General features: G+C 39.4%; 1 protein-coding gene and 1 long non-coding RNA gene across 12 annotated transcripts in view; one reads left to right on the forward strand and one right to left on the reverse strand.

Annotated features, from left to right (window-relative positions):
• LOC123284404 (serine/threonine-protein phosphatase 2A regulatory subunit B'' subunit beta-like) overlaps positions 1-19,454 on the reverse strand; it is a 145,176-nt gene that overhangs the window by 14,506 nt on the left and 111,216 nt on the right. The window contains exon 3 of one of the 11 annotated variants that reach the window (XM_070503577.1): positions 3,749-3,909. The exons of the other annotated variants lie outside the window; for them this stretch is intronic. Coding sequence (XP_070359678.1) covers positions 3,781-3,909 — 129 coding nt within the window. The 3' untranslated portion in view covers positions 3,749-3,780. The remainder of the gene's footprint in view (positions 1-3,748; positions 3,910-19,454) is intronic. 11 annotated transcript variants of the gene reach the window in all.
• On the forward strand, positions 3,526-19,393 carry LOC123284418 (uncharacterized). Its single transcript, XR_011500670.1, has 3 exons — positions 3,526-3,594; positions 8,486-8,556; positions 10,235-19,393. It is a non-coding gene; the product is annotated as an uncharacterized lncRNA (long non-coding RNA).

The raw sequence follows: 19,454 nt of genomic DNA on the forward strand, positions 1-19,454 counted from the left end.
TGCAGTGTCGTATATTTATTCCATTTTGTACTGAAAATTTTTTATTTCAGAATGCTCTGAGGTGGGGCAGGAGGTGAACTGGAATCTTAATTTTTTAAATAATATGAAAATCTATATAAGTTGTCTACCTTTCTTTTCCCTGGCAGGATGGCTGCATCACATTTTGCCAGTCAACTGAGAAAGGATTTAAGTATTGAGATGATTAGAACTAAAATTGCTGAGGAGAGTTTTCTCTCTCAGAAAGCAGACAGATATGATAAATATGAACGAAAAAGACACTCTGGTTTGACGGATGTCAACCTTCCAACCTTGGAAGGTAGAAATCTTGAATTAGAGGAGACATCTCAAGAGCCTATTCCAGAAGAGATGAGTGTGAGGCAAAGTAAGTAAAGAGCTATTGTAATTTTAACTGCTTTGAAGAGGGGAAAAAAGTTGGTTTAATACCTGAGGTTAAAAAATCCTTGACCAGGGGCCAGCTGGGTGGTGTGGTGGTTAGGTTCACATACTCTGCTTCTGCGGCCCGAGGTTTGTGGGTTCGGATCCTGGGCGTGGACCTACATACTGCTCCTCAAGCCTGTGGCAGCATCCAGCAAACAAAATAGAGGAAGCTTTGGCAACAGATGTTACCTCAGGGACAATCTTCCACATCAAAAAAAAAAAAAAAACTTACCAGAAGAATGGAGTTTTGAAATACCATTCTAAATAACTTGATATTTTCTATGACTAAATACTTCCTATTTAAGGTAAAGGCTGTGAAAGTTCCATTCGCTTGTGGAGTGTTGTAAGTTCTGACTTCTGGAGTTTGAATAAGATAAGTGTTGACAAGATTAATTGATAAGGGACATTAAAATAGAAGTTTTGTAGCTAAATCAGGTCTCAAGTTGTTTAAATGTTCACTGCTTCAATTTTGTCATTTTCCAGGACCAGTGAAATATGCAGCCCAAGGGCCTTCTTTACAGGGAGACCAGCTTTACTCTGAGTGACATGAGAAGCCATTATTGGATTAGTGTGTTTATAATCTGCTTTATGTTTTAAAGCATCACTTACGGATGGTAGGGTGACCAGCATGGCCTCCAGAAGACCAGCTGGGAGATAACTGCAATAATTTAGCTCATGGTTGACCACAGTGGGAACGGCAACCCTGGGTGGTTTCATTCTGGTTACATTTTGAAGTTTGAACCAATAGGATTTCCTAATAGAGTGGATGTAGGTTGATAAAGAAAAGTCAGGATGGTTCTAAGGGTTTTGGCCTGAGCAACTAAAAAAATGGAGTGGCCATTTACTAAGTTGTAAAATACTGAGAGAAGAACTTGCCATCTATAGATGGCAAGTCAGGGTGCTGTCTAGTATGGTCTGATGATGTGAAATATAAAGCTGGGCTGTTTTAGTGAAGAGGAAGAAATAATTGAGAAACAGCAATGAGGGACCACCCCCCACCCCGGCCCGCTTCAGGCCCAGTGATATGACCTTTGTGGGAGAAGAAAACAGTCAACCACTTGAGAGGACAACTAGGGGAGCGTTGTCTTCAGGGGAGAGCCAGGTTATGGTTAGATCAAGAGATGAAGGGAAGAGGAACTTCAGGGAAGTTGAGGATATAGGGGTTTCATCGATGATTAACCACTTCATCATCTGAGCTTTCGCATCTTCTGTTCTCTGCCTGGATTATTTCTTTTAAACAACTTTATTGAGGTAGAATTTGCATACCATAAAATTCACCCATTTAAGTAAATGCCTTTTGTTTAGTAAATTTACTGAGTTGTGCAGTCATCTCCCTGGATTATTTTAAACCCTCACCCAGTGGGCAAACGCACTCTCATTCTTCAGAAACCTTCTCGGGTATTCTCTCTTCTGACAAGCCTTTCCTGACCTCCCCAGACAGGTTTATACTGATTCTCGATTGTGCATTCTCGTAGTCTTCATTCCATGCTAAACCAAATTGAAACTGTGCTCATCTCCCCCACGATACTGTGAGCCCTTCAGGGGCAGAAATTCTCTTATTCTTACTTCCTAAAAATGTCTGGTACATAGTAGCCACTCACATTTTTCAAACAAGTTTAAATAAACATGAAAATACATAGTAGAAACCTGAGTTGAGAATCACAGGTGGGAGATAAGGAATCTGACAGGTCAAGGTGTCATCCAGGGATGCCTCTGAAGCTTGACTGAGGCTGGAGGAGCTGTTTCCAAGATGACTCACTCACATGACTGGCAAGTCGATGCTGGCTTTTGGCAGGAGGCCTTAGTTCTTCGTCATATGGTGTCTCCATAGGGCTGACGCGGGGTCGGTGAGCCGAGGAGTCGAAAGAAAGATTTCTTAGACTCTCAAGATCTGGCAGTAGTGCTCTTTTATTTAGAGAATAGTGTGGAATAGCATGGGGACAGGACCCATGGGCAGTCGGAGCTTCTGCTGCTGCCCCGAACTGAGGGTTGGGGCCAATATTTAAGGCATAGGTGTGTGAGTTATCTCTTTATTAGTGCCCGTTTGGTCTGGCCATTTGGCGGTCCCACAACTTTTAGATAAGAATCAAACCGGATTGAGTAAATGGCAGAAGTCACCGCTCAAATATTATCCTCGGCTAAAGACAAAGGAGGATTTTGGGGTGGGGGGTCAGTTACATGAGGTTGCCAGACAGTTTCCAAAGATAAGGCCATCCCCCCTTCCTCCTGGCTCAGAGAGGGAGGCATCTTCACAGATAGAGGTTTCCCTTAGAAATGTAAATGTTTTCCCAACAAGGGGCAAACAAATTCCAGAGAGGGAGGCATGAAGATTTCCTTTACAAATGCAATTGCCTCTGATCAAAGGGCAAACAAATTCCACTCCTTGGAGCCTGCTTCTTATCTGTAGTTTTAAAAGTAACCAGCCTAAAAATCCTCATCATAAACTGTTTTAAAATTAAGCAGCCTAAAAATCCCCATCAGGGCTGCCTGAATCTCCTTAAGGCTCCACATGGCCACTGACTTCCCCAGCGCAAGTGATCTGAGAGAGAGCAGGGCCAAGCTGCACTGTCTTTAATGATACAGTCTTGGAAGCCACACTCCATCATTCCCACACTTTTCTTGGTGACACAGCTCAGCCCTATTCTGTGTGGAGGGGACAACACAAGGGCATGACTACCAGGAGGTGAGAATTGTTGGAGGTCAGCTTGGAGGTGGGTGATCATAGAAGTTAATTAATTTAAAAGTGAAGTAATGGATGCCTAGGGGATGGCAAGCAGTTAATTTGTGAACAAGAGAAGGCAAAAGGGAGAGAAATTTTGAAAGAACAGGGGTTGAAATGACTTGTGTGGTTAGCGTGCTAAGGAATCAATACGAAGTTACTGAAAGTATTGCTTAGCAGCTGTTGAAGTTAGATAATGGTATTTTAGACATTTGGATAACTTTTTATTTGAATGTTTTATATGCTATTTTCCCCCCTGCTTAGGATCAGCAAAGTCTCTTCTAAGTGATCAACGAAGACAAATGTTCCAGAAATACCTAGAGGAAAAGCGACTGAAAAAATTGAGAAACCTTCAGCGATGACCATTTATAGTGGGTGTTTATAGACATGATAAGACTATTTTTCTTTCATGAATACCAGCACACCAACCAAAAAAGGTAAATTTAGTATCATAACTTGATATTCAGGAATAGTTCTTAACCAGACTTTTCTTTAAGAGATTATACTTGATCTTAGCCAAGAGGCCAAGAAGCGATTATTTGAGAGTTTAAATGACTAAAACAACCCTTTCCCTGTAGTCCCTTTATTCACTTAGCTAGTTGGCAGGAGCTGGGAGTGACATCCTAATAGTTCAGAAGATGGAGATGAGGTCTCTCGGTGCAGCCATAGGTAGGTTGACACGGGATAAAACTAGCAAAGCAGTCAGAGCCAGGCTGGACGGGCAAGGCCGGGCGAAGGATCTGGCGTCCACCCTGTCGGATGCGGAGAGTCAAGAGAGGCTTATACATGAGCTTGTACCATGATCAGATTAATAATTCAGGAAGATTACCCTAGGCTGGAAGATCGTAGTCTGGAAGGGGAAGAACTTATAGGTAGGAAGACTGTAGTGAGACTGTCGTGATGGAATAGATGAGACAGGATAAGGGGACTGGGGCAGTGGGCTTAAAGGAAGAAACAGGTGTGAGACATCTCAGGAGATAAATTTGACGGGGACCAAGCAGATGGTGAGGGGTGAAGGAAATTGAAGAGTCGGAGATAAGATGATTCTGAAGATAAATTAGTTTGAGCAACCATATAAATTGTGCTGCAGCTAAAAGAGGGGTGGAAGCCAGGAAAAGGAACATGCCTAAGTGGGTGCATATTGATAATGCTTTTCCTGCTTTTTCTGCAGCTCATTTGGGCCATCTGGATAACAGGCAGTTGGGAATAAAAATTTGAAAATCAGGACGGAGATCCATGCTGAGTGGTGGATTTAGGATATGATATTGGGAGTATGGATGGGGGTTTAAGCTGTAGGGCTAAATGAGACCACTCCAGTAAAGATATACACATTGTGAAAGAGTGAGGACTAGAGAGCACCTTCAAGTGGGCAGAAGTCAGGTACCAGTGATAGGTCAGATTGGCAGGAGAGCTAAAACAGGACAGAAGCTGGAGGAGGGGTGATCTAAAGAAGAGAATGATCCATGAGTTAAGGGGGATGAAGTTTGAACACAGGCAGCTGGATTTGTAAATTAGGTAGTCACTGGTGATTTGCTCTTTTCAAGGTAGTCTCTTGTTGGCTGTGTATTCATTCCTGATTTAAATAAGAATTGAATAATATAAAAGCTCAAGATATCGCCTGTTTTTGTTTGCTTCAGGAATGTCATTGATTTGAGAGACCTTTGATTACTCTGCATGTGACCTTAGGATAAGGTGGAAGTGACCAAAATTAGTAGAATGTAGCTCAAGGTGGAAAGATACAGAAAAATATGGTGTGTATGTGTTCGAGGAGGGCGAGATTGTTTCTGTTTGGAGGAACATCAGAGAAGACCTCTTGGAAGGGGCTGAATTTAATCTGGCTTCTCAAGAGTATGTAAGGCACCAGTCATTGGTCTAAACTGTAAACAGCTATTTACAAAGTGTTATATGTAGGGGGAAAAAGACACACATTGTTGTGTTAAATACTACGATTCACCAGTAGTTTTTTATTCTACTTAGACAATAGCCATCGCTGAATATTGTTTACTTTGTGCCTCGTTTCTTCAGCACTAGATCTTCCCTGAGATTTGGAGAAGCAAGTGGCTTCTAATCTACAGAAGAAGTCTGATTGTGCTTCTTCAGGAATTTTAGAGTTGATAAATAACTTATCACTTTTAATCAATCCTTCTCTTGCTGGATTTCTTCCTTGCTTTGTGATCAGGTCTCCATTTTCTTATGGACAGAGGACAAGTGCACAATCATTGGATTTGAAGGCAAACTGTCAAAGCTAAGAAAGTAAGCTGTGCAGTATCTTTTCATAAACAGGAGAGAAGAGATCTTAATACTCTAGTTTCTTCATTGACCCCTTCCAAATATTTCCAGTTCATCATATTAACAAGGATTCTAATACCTGGAAAATATAGTATGAAATTTCTCCTTTGTGCTCACTGAGAAATATGAGTAAGTTTTGAGGCTTTTAAGCATAATTTAAATCAAACCAGAACCAGAAAAGAGAGTAATTTAAGTTAGCAAGTATCTTTTTGCCATAAATGATTAAGGGTTGGATGACTAAGGGTAAAATTTAACTTTAAAATGGAGACTTTATTTTGTAATGAGACATGGAAGTAAATTATGGCAGTTCATTTTTTTTAACTTTGTCTGCTTTTGATTGTTTTAATGCTGTTCCATCTTGTATGGATTGCCAGGTCAAAGGCCAAAGCCCAAATGGAGCTGACTAGGGTGAAGTTGATAGTAGATAATTGTTACTAAAATGATGAATCGTGCTCCTTTTCTCAGAGTAAGTAAATTCATTTTAAATCTATTATCAGCTTCAATCAGAGTGATTATTTTACTAGAGTTAACAGTACCAAACTCCCTGTTATTGGCATGGTGACATAGAGCAGTTTTGGCTAGATGCTAAGGAAGTACTCACTTGAAATATTCATTGCCAAACATCCCTTATGAGATCTATACCAACTCTGTGTGTCACTCTGTTTGTTTACTGGGCTCTATTATGCATCCATGTCACTATAAAATGCAGATAGGGATATAAAGCACGTAGGGTGGGGGATAAACTTACGGGTCTTCAGAACACCATTATGGACAAAGTTAATAGGACGATTACTAAAATAAAGTGAAGTGGGCAAGGAGGTAAATAGCATGTCTCTTTATCAGGTGAGAAGGCTCCGTTTCACGTATTCAATAAATTGAGTCACTGCCATGTTCCTCTAGGCTCTAGGATATAGTAATGAATAAAGCAACATTCCCTGTTTTCATGGAGCTTACATGTGAGATAGGCAATGAAAAGAAAAATATATAGTATGTGATGGTCCTAAGTATTATGCGGGAAATAAAAAAAAAAAAAGGCAGATGGGGAGTATTGAAGCTGGTACAGGGTGAGCTTCCGATGGGGCCTCACTGAGACGGTGGCGCTTTGAATGCAGTCTCCAAGGAAGTTGCAGAGTGCACTGTGGGAAGAGTTTTCTATCCAGGAGAAGATTTTTCCAGACAAAATTCAAAAGTTTTGAAGCGAAAACATGCTGGTATGTTTAAGGACTCTCAGAAGATTATAGTCAGCTATTTAGAATAGCTTAGGCTATTGGCATTTTCAAAATTCTAGGATTCTACAAAAAGTTTGTAAGGAAATCTATATAATGGAAAACTTTTTTCATCTCATCTTATTTGGGGTGGTGGATTTTTTGCTGGGTCATTTACAATAGATTTCAGATGAGGGGTCAAAATACCGATTGAAAATGTGGTAATTTGATTCATCAAGCAATTAAATCACATACCACCTAATCTTTTCAATAGATCATTAATAGGAGTGATGTTCGAGCAACACGATCTGGTCAAAGACAAACCTCTGAAAAGAAAGTGTCCAACGAGAAAAAGGTAGCTTATTATTATAAGCTCTGACGTTGCCGCAACAATGCTTTAGTAATTACCGAAAGCATTTAATTTCATGGTTCCCGCAGCAGGGCAGCCTGCAATGCCCACGTGCGTGAGAACCACTCGGTCGATGACTCAAAGAGCGAAGCAGACCTCGGGGGCAGGCACCGCCAGTGCAGCCTCTGCGGGAGCAGCCTTGGCTGTGCCGGCCACGCGAGCGGCACGTGGTGAGAACTGTTCCTTCATCAGTGGCTGAAGTAGAATGCTCTGGTCCCTGAGGTTTTTCGTGTTCAGTTTTTAAAGTCATCGTGTACTTCTTTGAGTAGGCGAGGAGGAAACGGGAGATTCCAGGTCCCGAAGACAGGTTCAGTGCCCCACCATCCAGTTAGCACACAGTGGGCGCTCAAGCGGTGAAGCATGTGCACCGGTGGGCAGCGCCACAAAGTGAAGATTAATGGCCCCAGTAAATTACAGCCCATTTGTTTGGTGGAATACAGTGTAGCGTTTAAGAACGATCCTGTGAAAGACACTTCATGACATGGTCCAGGATGTATTAAGTGGGCAAAGAAAACAGGTCCAATTCTGAACAGTGTGATCACAATTCTAAAATATGTATGTGAATATGTGAACATAGGAAAAAAACTGGAAAAGCATACCCTGAATTGTCAGCAGTGATGATTTCTGAATAAGGTCATCTTGAGTGATTTTTATTTATTTATTTTTTGAGGAAGATTAGCCCTGAGCTAACATCTGCCGCTAATCCTCCTCTTTCTTGCTGAGGAAGAGTGGCTCGGAGCTAACATCCGTGCCCATCTTCCTCTGCTTTATATGTGGGACACCCACCACAGCATGTTTTCGACAGGCAGTGGGTGGGTCCGCACCCGGGATCTGAGCACCTGGGCTGCCAAAGCAGAAGCGTGAACTTACCTGCTGCGCAGCGGGGCCAGCCCCTCTGGGGTGATGTTTTTTGCGCTTTGCTTTTCCTGATTTTCTATAATAAATATGCATTTGATAGTCAGAGGCAAAAGGTAAAATACTTTAGCACCTTTGGTTTTGTAAACAGATATCCTATACTTGGCAGGAAGTTTTATCTGTATTTATCGTATTTAAATAGGGTATTTTAAATAGGATATTTTAAAATGACTTTTAATCATAAAATCCATTAAGGCATAGATTCATATTGTTGCCTTTTTTTCTTTCCCAAATTACCTAGTACTTTTTAATTTTTTTCGAGGAAGATTGGCCTTGAGCTAACATCTGTGCCCATCTTCCTCTAGTTTATATGTGGGACAGCTGCCACAGCATGGCTTGATAAGCAGTGCATAGGTCCATGCCCAGGGTCTGAACCAGCAAACCCCGGGCCACCAAAGTGGAGTGTATGAACTCAGCTGCTATGCCACTGGACCGGCTCCTTACCTAGCATTTTTAATGCAGAATTTTCTATCTAGTCAAAATGGATCTGTTATGTCATTTTTATTTTAGATAATATAACAGAAAGAAAAGTACCAGATCAAGGAAGGCCTGCCAAAAAGATCGAAGAAGAACCAGGCAAGGTAGAGTATAAGTATCTGTTTATTTCTAGACATTTGGAAAATCTCATTTTTATTTTCATGAAGCTGAAATTAAGCTTACAAAACTGCTTCAAGAGGTTAACCTCCACGTGTGTGAAAACCTCTTGAAGCACAAGGAAGCGTCAAGAGGGTTTACTGTTATGGTTTGTGAGGTGTCTCATCTTTAAAACCTTATAGGTAGAGAATGTGTAGTTTGGTTAACAGAAGAGAGAAAATAAAAACACAGCTGACGGAAACCTTCATGTGAGCATCGGCTAGGAGATGGGTGCAGTGGGTGAAATGCGTTGACTCTGGATTCAGCTAGGCCTGAGTTTGCCTATTGTCTCGCTTCCAATTGGCTATATAATCTTGGGGAAGCTATGAGTTTGTTCTCCCAGCTGTAACATGTAATATCTACACAGAGTAGTTTCAAGAATGAAATCACCTGACGTTTCTGACAGCATCTAGCATAGTGCCTGGTAGAGTCTTCAAAAAGAGCCACCATTTCGAGGACCCAATCCCTTAATTTATAATCCATGCTATAATTCCTTAGCCTTAAAAAAAAAAAACAAAGTTATGCCAAAGTGTAAGAAACCTGGCTAGGTTCTTACCAAAAATCAGACATAGATCCTCCAAGGAAGGCAGTACAGGGTGATCTTCACAGGCGAGCAGCTGGACCTCACAGCTCCTCCCTCAAGGTTGGTTTTCTCCTTAAGGATTATCGCTAGTGTCTACCTTTGCAGCCACACAGGCCTCAAGCACAGTGTTACCCTTAAACTCTAGTCCGGGTAGAAATACGTATCTCATTAAAACTCAGAAACGTAGAAACCTCTAAAAATTATGTTGAAATGAGTGGATTAAATTGGCAAAGGTGGTTGAAAGGTACAAACTTCCAGTTATAAAATAAGTAAGTAGAGAATGTAATGTACTGCATGGTGACTACAGTTAATAATATTGTATATTTGAAAGTTGCTAAGAGTAGATCTTAAAAGTTCTCATCACAAGAAAACAAAATTTGTAACTGTGCATGGTGATGGATGTTAACTAGACTAACTGGGGTGATCATTGCACAATATACAAATATTGAATCATGTTGTATACCTGAAACTAATGTAATGTTGTATGCCAATTATATTACAGTAAAAAAAAACTACCAAATAACAAATTGACTTGAAAAAGAAAATACGCTTCACATTTTATATGGTTAATCTTATTGTGCCACATTGAAAAATAGTTTTGCTCATATGATAAACTTATTTATAATAATCCAAAGTTATTAAAAAAGATTATGTCCTTGACAATACTGGTAATCCAATAAACATTGGATTTCTGATTCTCAAACCTTTGTAATTATCAATATAATTTAAGTAAAAAGATACGTATTTGTTAGGTGAGTGAATTTTTCCACCTTAGTTTTCATATATTTTAATTTTTGGTAATACCTAAAACCTATTACATAGTTTTTTTAATATGGATTGGTTCTCCCTCTTTCTGGACCATAGCAATGGTTTATGTAGCTGGTCTTCTGACTCCATGTAAACATTTAATTGTATTTGTTTTTGTTTCTTAAATTATGTACGTGGGATATATCTCTTAACTTTCACATTTTCGGGCCTAAAAAATTGGTGGAATATATCCCAAGAAGAGAGACTCTCACTCTATTCTGTTTATTCACATCCAGGTCATGTCTTTTAAAGTTGATAGCGAAGTAAATACTTTGGAATCACAAACCAGTGTGACAAACGGAAGGGATCCAGATGGAGTCTTATCCAAAGTGGAAAAGTTACCTGAGACAAATCCTGCAGAAGTGAAAGGGAGGCCATCCTTCGCACCAGTAGATTTTCTGTTTCGGCCACCAGATGGTCTGAAGAGCTATGACGTAACACCTAGACTCCAACAAGCACCGCTACTTTGACAGCCAGTGACAGAATGAGATGTTATTAATGAATTCCTTGCTGACATGGAGAACGAATGCCTTTCTTAAATTTGGCCTGTGCTTTTTAAGTTATTTAGTTAGTAAACTATGTTCATTACAAATCATGAAAATTTGACCTCTCCAAAAAATTTTTCAGAAGGATACAATAATGTATTTGACAGATTTGATATTTTCTGTGCATTATTATTTTCACGATTCAATTTGCTTTTTTTTGCTTTTAAGAAGTGACTTAATTGCAACACTTAGAAATAAATTTTTAGAAAGAAGAAATTGCTATACTGCAGCTCAGACATGGTTTGGATTTTTTTGTTTGTGTTTTTTTTACTGAGTACTACTTTATAAAAGCTATCTCAAAAGACAAAATGATTAACTTGTAAAGTGGGGAGAAAAAATCAGTTTGAATCTTTACAAGAAATGGCAAGGTTGCTTTCCAAAGGCTGGCTGGCGGCAGATTGACCGAGAACTGCTCTGCGGCATCTGAGACTCCTAAGTGTGTATGTCCGGTTGAGAGGGCTTTGCATCTGTGGATCTCATCACAGGGGGCAGAGACGGGCCTTCCCGCTGGAGGTGTTTACGGTTTTTCCCTCTAGATTAGACATGTTTTAAAAAACAGAAACATATTTCTATTTTATCCCATGTTTTTAAAAAACAACATAATTTTGAAATCCTTCAGTGAGATGTATGGGTTCATGTTTTACGAAGTGTATTTTTGCTCTTGCTTAGTGATGAGGCTCCAGAAGTAACAAAAGAAATGTTGGCACACAAAAGTGAAACTTCAGTACATCAAGATTCCGACGAATTACGCCGTCCTTTGAGTTCTCTGACAGTTGGGAGCACAGGTATGGTATTTTCATGAATTTTTTACTTGTTTCTCTGGGTTATGGTTTATCAGAGATCGTTTAGAGTCTTTTCCACCATGTGTCTCACCATGTAGCTCAGGGTGTGATCTCAGGGTCAGAAGAGACGGAAAAGCATGGGGAGGGCTATCTGGAAACAGAGCTGGAATGAGGACTGCAGACTGAGAGGAGGACCGAAATGTAAATTTCAAGAGATGAAGAACATTGAGAGACACTGTAAAAGGAGATCTGATGAATGAAATCTTTGAGGCAGAAATAAAATTTTATTTAAATTTTAAATTTATTTACAATTTTAAATTTCAATGTTGAAAAAATTGAAGGATTTAAGAAATTTGTCTTGTGGGGGATGTCATTATAGGAGTTGCTGCTTTGAAATGTATATGTAATGTTTTCTTTAATCTATAGATCGTGTCTTAAATAAAAATGAAACTACTACTGAAAATTTACATGGCTTTCCAATAAAAGAAGTCCCATCACTTGAAATAAAGGAGGATCAGACATCTCAGCAGCGACATGTGCTGCATTTCAGGTCTGTGCGTTTGTTCCCAGTGTAAGCATTTTGTATTAATGTCTAGACATTTAAAACCAAAATTAAACTATTTTAACCTTAATATAATACGTAGATGAATTAGGAGGAAACTGACCTTGAGTGATTTTTATTTATCTTTTAAATTAAAAATCTTTTTCAATGGCTAGTATATTCATGTGGTTGCTAACTTAAAAGATAGAAAGAGGTACAAGTGAGAAGCCTTTTTTCCAACTCTGCTCCCAACCCTACAGTTCGAACCTTCCACAGAGGCAAGTGTTATTCATTTCTTGTGAATTCTTCCAGAGATACATAATGCATATGTAGATAAACTTTTTTTAAATGTAAACAGTAGCATACTATTCTGTTTTCATTTAATGTTAAATGTAGGAGATATTCCATTTGAGTCCTTTAAGAACTTTCTCATGCTGTTTTTGTGTGTGTTTTAATGGCCGCATGGTATCCAATTGTATGGCTACACCACGATTTACTTAGTAGGTCCCTGTTGCTGGTTGTTTCCATTGAGTTCAGTCTGGTAGTATTACTGTCAAGCCTGCAAAAAACAAGCCTGGATGCTTTTCAATCCTCTCCTGTGCAAATAAATAAAGACCTCAATTTACATTCCCTCAGCAAAATATGGGAGTTCCTATTTTATCATACCTTTTTTTTCAAACAAAGAAACTAAGTTAATGTTTATTTTACAAAAGAAGGATAGAGGGAGATGATGGTAGGCTCCTTGGCCCACTAAATCATAAGATAGGATTATGTTTCTCCAACTATGAAGACTGAAAATTAGAGTTCCTGTTTGGGAACCTAAAAGCCATGTCACCTAAATGCCTTGGACACAGATCAGAGGACTGCATCTGGAGAAAGGCCCCAACGCTCCACATCACACAGGAAATGATGACATACTATGTTCTTGAGTGAATGTAGCAAGGAGATTCTCACATCTTTTCCAATACAGTACTAACCACTTTTTTGGGCTTTGACAATCAAATAGAGGAGAAATATTATCTTCCTATACTTTTAATACTCATTTGTTCTATTATGAATGAGTATATTTCAGAGCCACTTCAGCTGTTTGTAGAACGTAAGGTTTTATGATTGTAAGGGATTTTAGAGATGAGCTAGTCCACCGTGTTGTTGGACTGAGACATTGAGATAATAAGCAATTTACCCAACTAAATAATGTCGGATCTAAGACAAGTCTCCTTTCTCATTAATTAAGTTTTCATTAGATATAAACAGCTAATTTTTTCTTCTAAGAAAAAAAACTATCCTCAGTTTCTCCTGCTAAGATGCTTTTTATAAAGAGACAGATTCAATTTATCTTGGGCCGGGGTTTCTCAACTTGCACTACTGACATTTCAGATTGGATAATTCTTGTTGTGGGGCCGTCCTCTGCATCGCAGGATGTTGTGTAACGTCCCAGACCAGTAGCACTCCTCTTGTTTGTGACAAAGGTGCTCTAGACACTGCCAGATGTCCCCTGGGGGGCAAAATTGACCAGTGTTGAGAACTACCGCCCTTGGACAAGCAAAGCCTACTAATTAGAATCTGTGAGGCCCTGACACTGTAATTCCAGTCTTACAGGGTTTAGCTTCAACTTACTCTGGGCAGTTGGGTTGGTCTCAGTTCCATGGGCAATACCAGAAGTAAAGACAGAACTCAGGCATGTCTGGTTCTTTCTGTTTCATCTCTGATAAATGAGAACGGAAAGAACTAGAAATATTAGCTTGGAAAGTTGCTCTTGGCATTAACCATCCACGTAAGTTTTAGGTGTAGAAAGATGGACATGTATAGGATATCAACTTGTATTTATGGATTTTAATATATCACAGTTCATAAAATAAGCATCAGCTCTGGAAAATCGCTATTGTATAAGTGTCATATTGCTAATACTTAGATATTAGTATGAGAAACATTTGTAAAGCTGAAACATGTCATAATTTTAGAAAGATTCTCTGATATGAAAGAGAGGAATTAATATTGACCGACTGCCTTGAGTGGGAAAGGAAGCTTGAAGTATAGATTCCAAACAAAGGGGAGGGAACATTTATGTTTTTTGTCTTAGCTTTGTTTATTTTATTTTATTTATGTATTTATTCTTTTTAGGAAGATCGGCCCTGAGCTAACATCTGTTGCCAGTCTTCCTCCTTTTTTTCCCTCTCCCCAAAGCCCTGACATATAGCTGTATATCCTAGTTGTAGGTCATTCTAGTTCTTCTGCGTGGGATGCCAGCACAGCATGGCCTGATGAGCGGTGTGTAGGTCTGGGCCCAGGATCTGAACCAGTGAACCCTGGGCTGCTGAAGGTGAGTGCATGGACCCAACCACTTGGCCACCAGGGTGGCTCTGCATTGTTTATTTTAATATGTCTACATTTATCTGAAACAAAAATCTAGTGTTGCCGAACTTTATAGTTTTGTTAATCAAAATAGCAAGACTTTTCATTTCTCAACATACGTTCACTAGTATCTCTGTGCTAAAATGGTAGATGACTTATAAGGTGTAAGTAATTAGAATGTTAGCAATCATTCCTGGGAGTTAAACGTTTGCCTATTTATTGTTAGATTTTTTATGACTTTTTGAGTGACATCTATATCTAGTATTGTTTAATTATGCAAAATATTTTCTGAATGAAAATGACCTAAATAAATATGGAACAAATTTTCTGATATTTCCTTAATCTTATTTGGAGAAGCTTTTTAGAAAAAATCATTTGTGTGCTGTGTGAAGTCCTTAGATGCTGATGTACAGTGAGTTGTTTGAGGTTGAATTCTTGTAAAATACAAGGTGAGCAGAATGCTGTTTACTATGTAGCAACATATATGAGAATGAATATTGCTACGTTTTAGTGGGAACAGAAGCAGACAGTTAATGCTCAGTATTGGTATGACAAAGTTTTGTAGTCGATGTTTTTTTGTTTTGCTTTAAGGTAAGAGTTTGATTCTGGAAGCCCCAGGATATTTGGGGTGAGGTCGTCTTATCAGCTGGCTGACTTGCAATCAAGGTCCTGTTTTGTTCTCTAGCTTTTAAAAATCTCATCTTTTCCTTAGCAGAAGATCTTATTCCCCTCGCAGTTGGTCAAAAAAGACTCCTTAAGGCAGAAATATTCAAACGGCTTGAAGAACTGGTGGACAATTTGGAATACAAATGAGGCAAAAAGGATACCACCTGTGCAGACCTGGATGGGTTCTGGAACATGGCCAGCCTTCAGGTATGTGGCCAGGATTTGGAATGGCTTAACTTTCGAGTCGCATGTTTTTGGAAGTGAGGTAACAGTAGTAAAATGGGAGTAGTAGAGGCTGCTTAGGTATCTGTAATATTAAAGGAGATATTAGCCCCTTTACAAACTGTAAAGCACTGTCTAAATTTTATGGCTGCTGTCCCCTCCTCCTGCATACTGTCAGGGTAATTTCTATATGGGTTGGAAATTGAGATTCTATTCAGCTGTTGCCTAGTCTGTGATGATTCCATGTGTGCGAAAATGAGGACGAGTCTTCAGTAGCTGGGTCCATCGAGCAGTTATTGTCCCTGCTGTGTGTCAGGCGTTGTATGAGGAGCTGACAAATAGGCACATTCTCTACCCCAGAGGAGTTTATAGTTTTATCAGAGTCAGACATAGCCCTCATACCAATCTGGTGTAGAAAGCGCTGATAGAGGCCGTTACTAGGAAAATCAGTGAAGGTAGGGAGATGACAATTTCTAGCTTTTTGAGCTTATTTTAGAAATAAGCATATAAAATACTAATTCAAGAACCAGTGGCCAAGAACCATGAGACATTTGCAGACAGCCCGAAACCTGGAAGAAGGGGCCGCAGCAGCACAGGAAGGAAGCTGTCTGGATGAGGCCGTGGGCTGATCCAGGAGAAAGAACTTTAAAAGCAAGTGTTAATATGCTCAAAGAGACCAGGCATTTTTTCTGCCAAATGAGAACAGCTATGCAAAAAAGAACATTCAGAGAACGACAACAAGAGCTCTTTGAAGTTAAAAACTATATGAGCAGAAATGTAAGATTCACTAGAAAGATGGAATATGAAGCTGAGATCTCCCATAAATTAGAGCAAAAAGAGAGAGATAAAAGAGGAGAGACTAGATAAGAATATTAAGGGGACCAGTCTAGGAAGTATAATATCCAAATAACAGGGATTCCAGAAAAAGAGAACAGAAAAAATAGTGGAGAGGAAATGATCAATGAAATAGTTTGACATTTTCCTGGAACTGGAGGACCTGAATTCCAGATTGAAGGAGCCCATTGAGTGCCTAGCACTGTATGTCAGTGTAGACACACACCAATGCACAATGAAATATAATTGTACAACTCTTGGGATGAGGAGAAACATCTAGAAACTTCCAGAGAGCAAAAACAAGTTTCATACAAAAGGTCAAAAATCAGAATATCCCTAGATTTCTCAACAGCGACATCGAAAGCTGGGAGAACAAGGCCCTCGAACTTCTCGGGGAAAATAACACTCAGCCTGGTGTTGTATACCCAGCCAGTCACGCTTGAGGGTGGAAAGGCATGTTTCAGACACACACAGTCTGAAATTTTACCTCCCAGGCACCCTTTCTCAGGAAACTGAGAACGGCCCTCACAAAAATGAGGGAGTAAGCCAAGAAAGGGGAAGGAGCTGGGACAGATCCCCAAAAAGTCTAAGGGAATTGTGGCTGAGGTGAGTAAAGAGGGTGAGCAGCAGGCTTAGGAAGCAGCTGTTCAGACTGGAGCAGGAGGCTGGGGCTCGGCGAGATACTGTCTCTGAGGCTGAACGGAACAGAATACCCGAGTGGTTTGCTTTTCTAGTTGTATTAAGAGGGAATTTATACATACTGTGCAGACTTTAGAGGCAAATTGATGATAGATACATTAAAAAACTAAGCAAACAAAAAGCAAAGCAATGATGAAGTCTAGAGAAAAATGTGAAGAAACACAATATTCTGGTAATTATATGGCGCAGAAGTGAATAGTGTTTATGGAGTCACTTTATGACCAGTTGACATAATAATGAGTTGGTTCACTAGCATCCTTCAATGGTGACCAATTAATTTTGTCTTTCTTAGTATCATAATTATTTTATGGATTTAAAAGTATTTGTGTTGGCATCTTTTACAGTCATTATCTTTAGTGATGCTCATTTCCCAGTTTTGGCCAGTGGGAGCCTCTTCAAGTTGGCTCCTGGGGCTTTTATTTATTTTAAAGAGCTATACTGAGGATAAACAATCTACATATGATAAAATCTGCCCATTCTAAGTGTAAAAGTCAATGATGTTTAGTAAATTTACAGAGTTGTGCAACCGTCGCTGCAATCCAAACTTAGAACGTTTTCCTCACCGCAGAAAGATGCCTCTTGCCTGTTTTCAGTCAGTTCCCATTGCCACTCCCAGTCCCAAGCAACCACGAGTCTCCTTACTGTCTCTGTAGATTTGCTTTTTCTGAACGTTTCATTCTAAGAATCACCCAATATGTGGTCTTTTGTATGTGGCTTCTTTCCCTCGGCGTGGTGTCTCTGGGGTTCCTCCATGTTGCAGCACATGCCTGTACTTTGTTCCTTTCATGGCTGAGTAGCGGTTCATGGAGACATCAGTCTGTATCGTCCAGTTGATGGACATTTCCACTATTTGACGATTACGAATAATCTATGAATATTCACTTACAAATCTTCATGTGGGCATGTTTTCTTTCACTTGGGTAGATATGGCTGGATCATGTGGTAAATTTCTGTTTAACTATTTAAGAAACTGCCAAACTGCTTTCCAAATTGATTACACCCTTTCACGTGCCCGCCAGCAGTGTGTGAGAGCTCCTGTTGCTCCGCATCCTCACCAGTGCTTGCTCCTGTCTCTCTTAGTATTGGCCATCCTGTGGGGTGTGAACTGTCATATTGTAGATTTGATTTGCATTTCCCTAATGAGTAATGATGATCAGCATCTTTTCATGTGCTTATTATTAGACATTTGTATGTCGTCTTCGGTGAAATATCTATTCAAATCTTTTTGCCCATTTTTAATTGGGTCTGTCTTTTTATTATTGAGTTGTAAGTGTTCTTTGTATATTCTGGATACAAGTCCTTTATCAGAAATATTTGCAAATATTTCCTCCCAGTTTGTGGCTTGTTCTTTAATTTTCTTAATGGTATCTTTTGGAACACAGCTGTTTTTAATTTTGATGAAGTTCAGTTTATCAATTTTTTTAATGTTGTGATTTTGGCATTATTTCCAAGAACTCTTTTTGCCTAACCATAGGTCACAAAGATTTTATCTTATGTTTACTTCTAAAAGCTTTATCTCTTTCACTTAGGTCTGTGAACATTTGGAGTTCATTTTTTAAAAAAATTAAGTTGTGATTAATTATTTTTTGCTAGGAAAGATTTGCCCTGAGCAAATCTGTTGCCAGTCTTCCTCTCTTTTTTTTCCTCCCCAAAGCCCTGGTATATAATTGTGTATTCTAGTTGTAAGTCCTACTAGTTCTTCTGTGTGAGCTGCCACCACAGCATGGCTACTGCTAGACAAGTCATGTGGTTCCACACCCAGGAACTGAACTTGGGCTGTCAAAGCACAGCATACTGAACTTTGACCACTAGGTTATCAGGGCTGGCTCTGGAGTTCATTTTTGTGTATGGTGTAGGAAAGAGCCCAAATTCATATTTTTTCTTGCAGATATCCACTTTTCTCAGTCCTGTTTGTTGGAAAAAACTATCTTTTCCTCACTGAATTGCATTGGCACTTTTGTTGAAAATCAATTGGTCATAAGTGTAATCCTGAGTCTTTTTGACATTTAAATTTTTTTGAGAAAGGGAGATTGAGAGTACCTATTTGTATAAATGCAAATAGAGTACCTATTTGTATAAACAGAGACTCAAAGCATATTTACCCAACTGTTGACAGTGGTTACCACTTTGAGGAGATTGGAAATACCAGAAGGATGGGATCATACATTCCCATCCTGCTAGTATGTATATTATTTGAATCCTTTAAAATGAGATTGTGCCAGGGTCAGCCCAGTGGTATAGTGGTTAAATTTGGCACACTCCACTTCATTGCCCCAGGGTTTGCGGGTTCTGATCCCAGGCATGGACCTACACCACTCATCAAGCCATGTTGTGGTGGTGACCCACGTACAAAATAGAGGAAGACTGGCACAGATGTTAGCTCAGGGCCAGTCTTCCTCAAGCGAAAAAAGAAGAGGATTGGTAACAGATGTTAGGGCCGATCTTCCTCACCAAAACAATAAAAATGAAAATAAAATGAGATTATGTCAAGAGAAAGAGAAGGCAAGCTACAGACTAGGGGAAACTTTTGCAAAAGACCTATCTGATAAAGGACTGTTTTCTAAAATATACAAAGAACTCTTAAAACTCAACAATGATAAAACAAGCAACCTGATTTAAAAATGGACAAAAGAACTGAACAGACAGACACTTGATCAAAGAAGACAGATGGATGGTAAGTAAGTGTATGAAAAGATAAGATGCTCAACATCATATGCCCTTAGAGAATTGCCAGTTAAAAGTAAAATGAGACACTAGTACACACTTATTAGAATGGCAAAGATCCAAACCGCTGACAGCACCGGATGTTGGTGAG

This window comes from Equus asinus, unplaced genomic scaffold (genome assembly GCF_041296235.1).
Source record: "Equus asinus isolate D_3611 breed Donkey unplaced genomic scaffold, EquAss-T2T_v2 contig_3, whole genome shotgun sequence".
Lineage (NCBI taxonomy): Eukaryota > Metazoa > Chordata > Mammalia > Perissodactyla > Equidae > Equus > Equus asinus.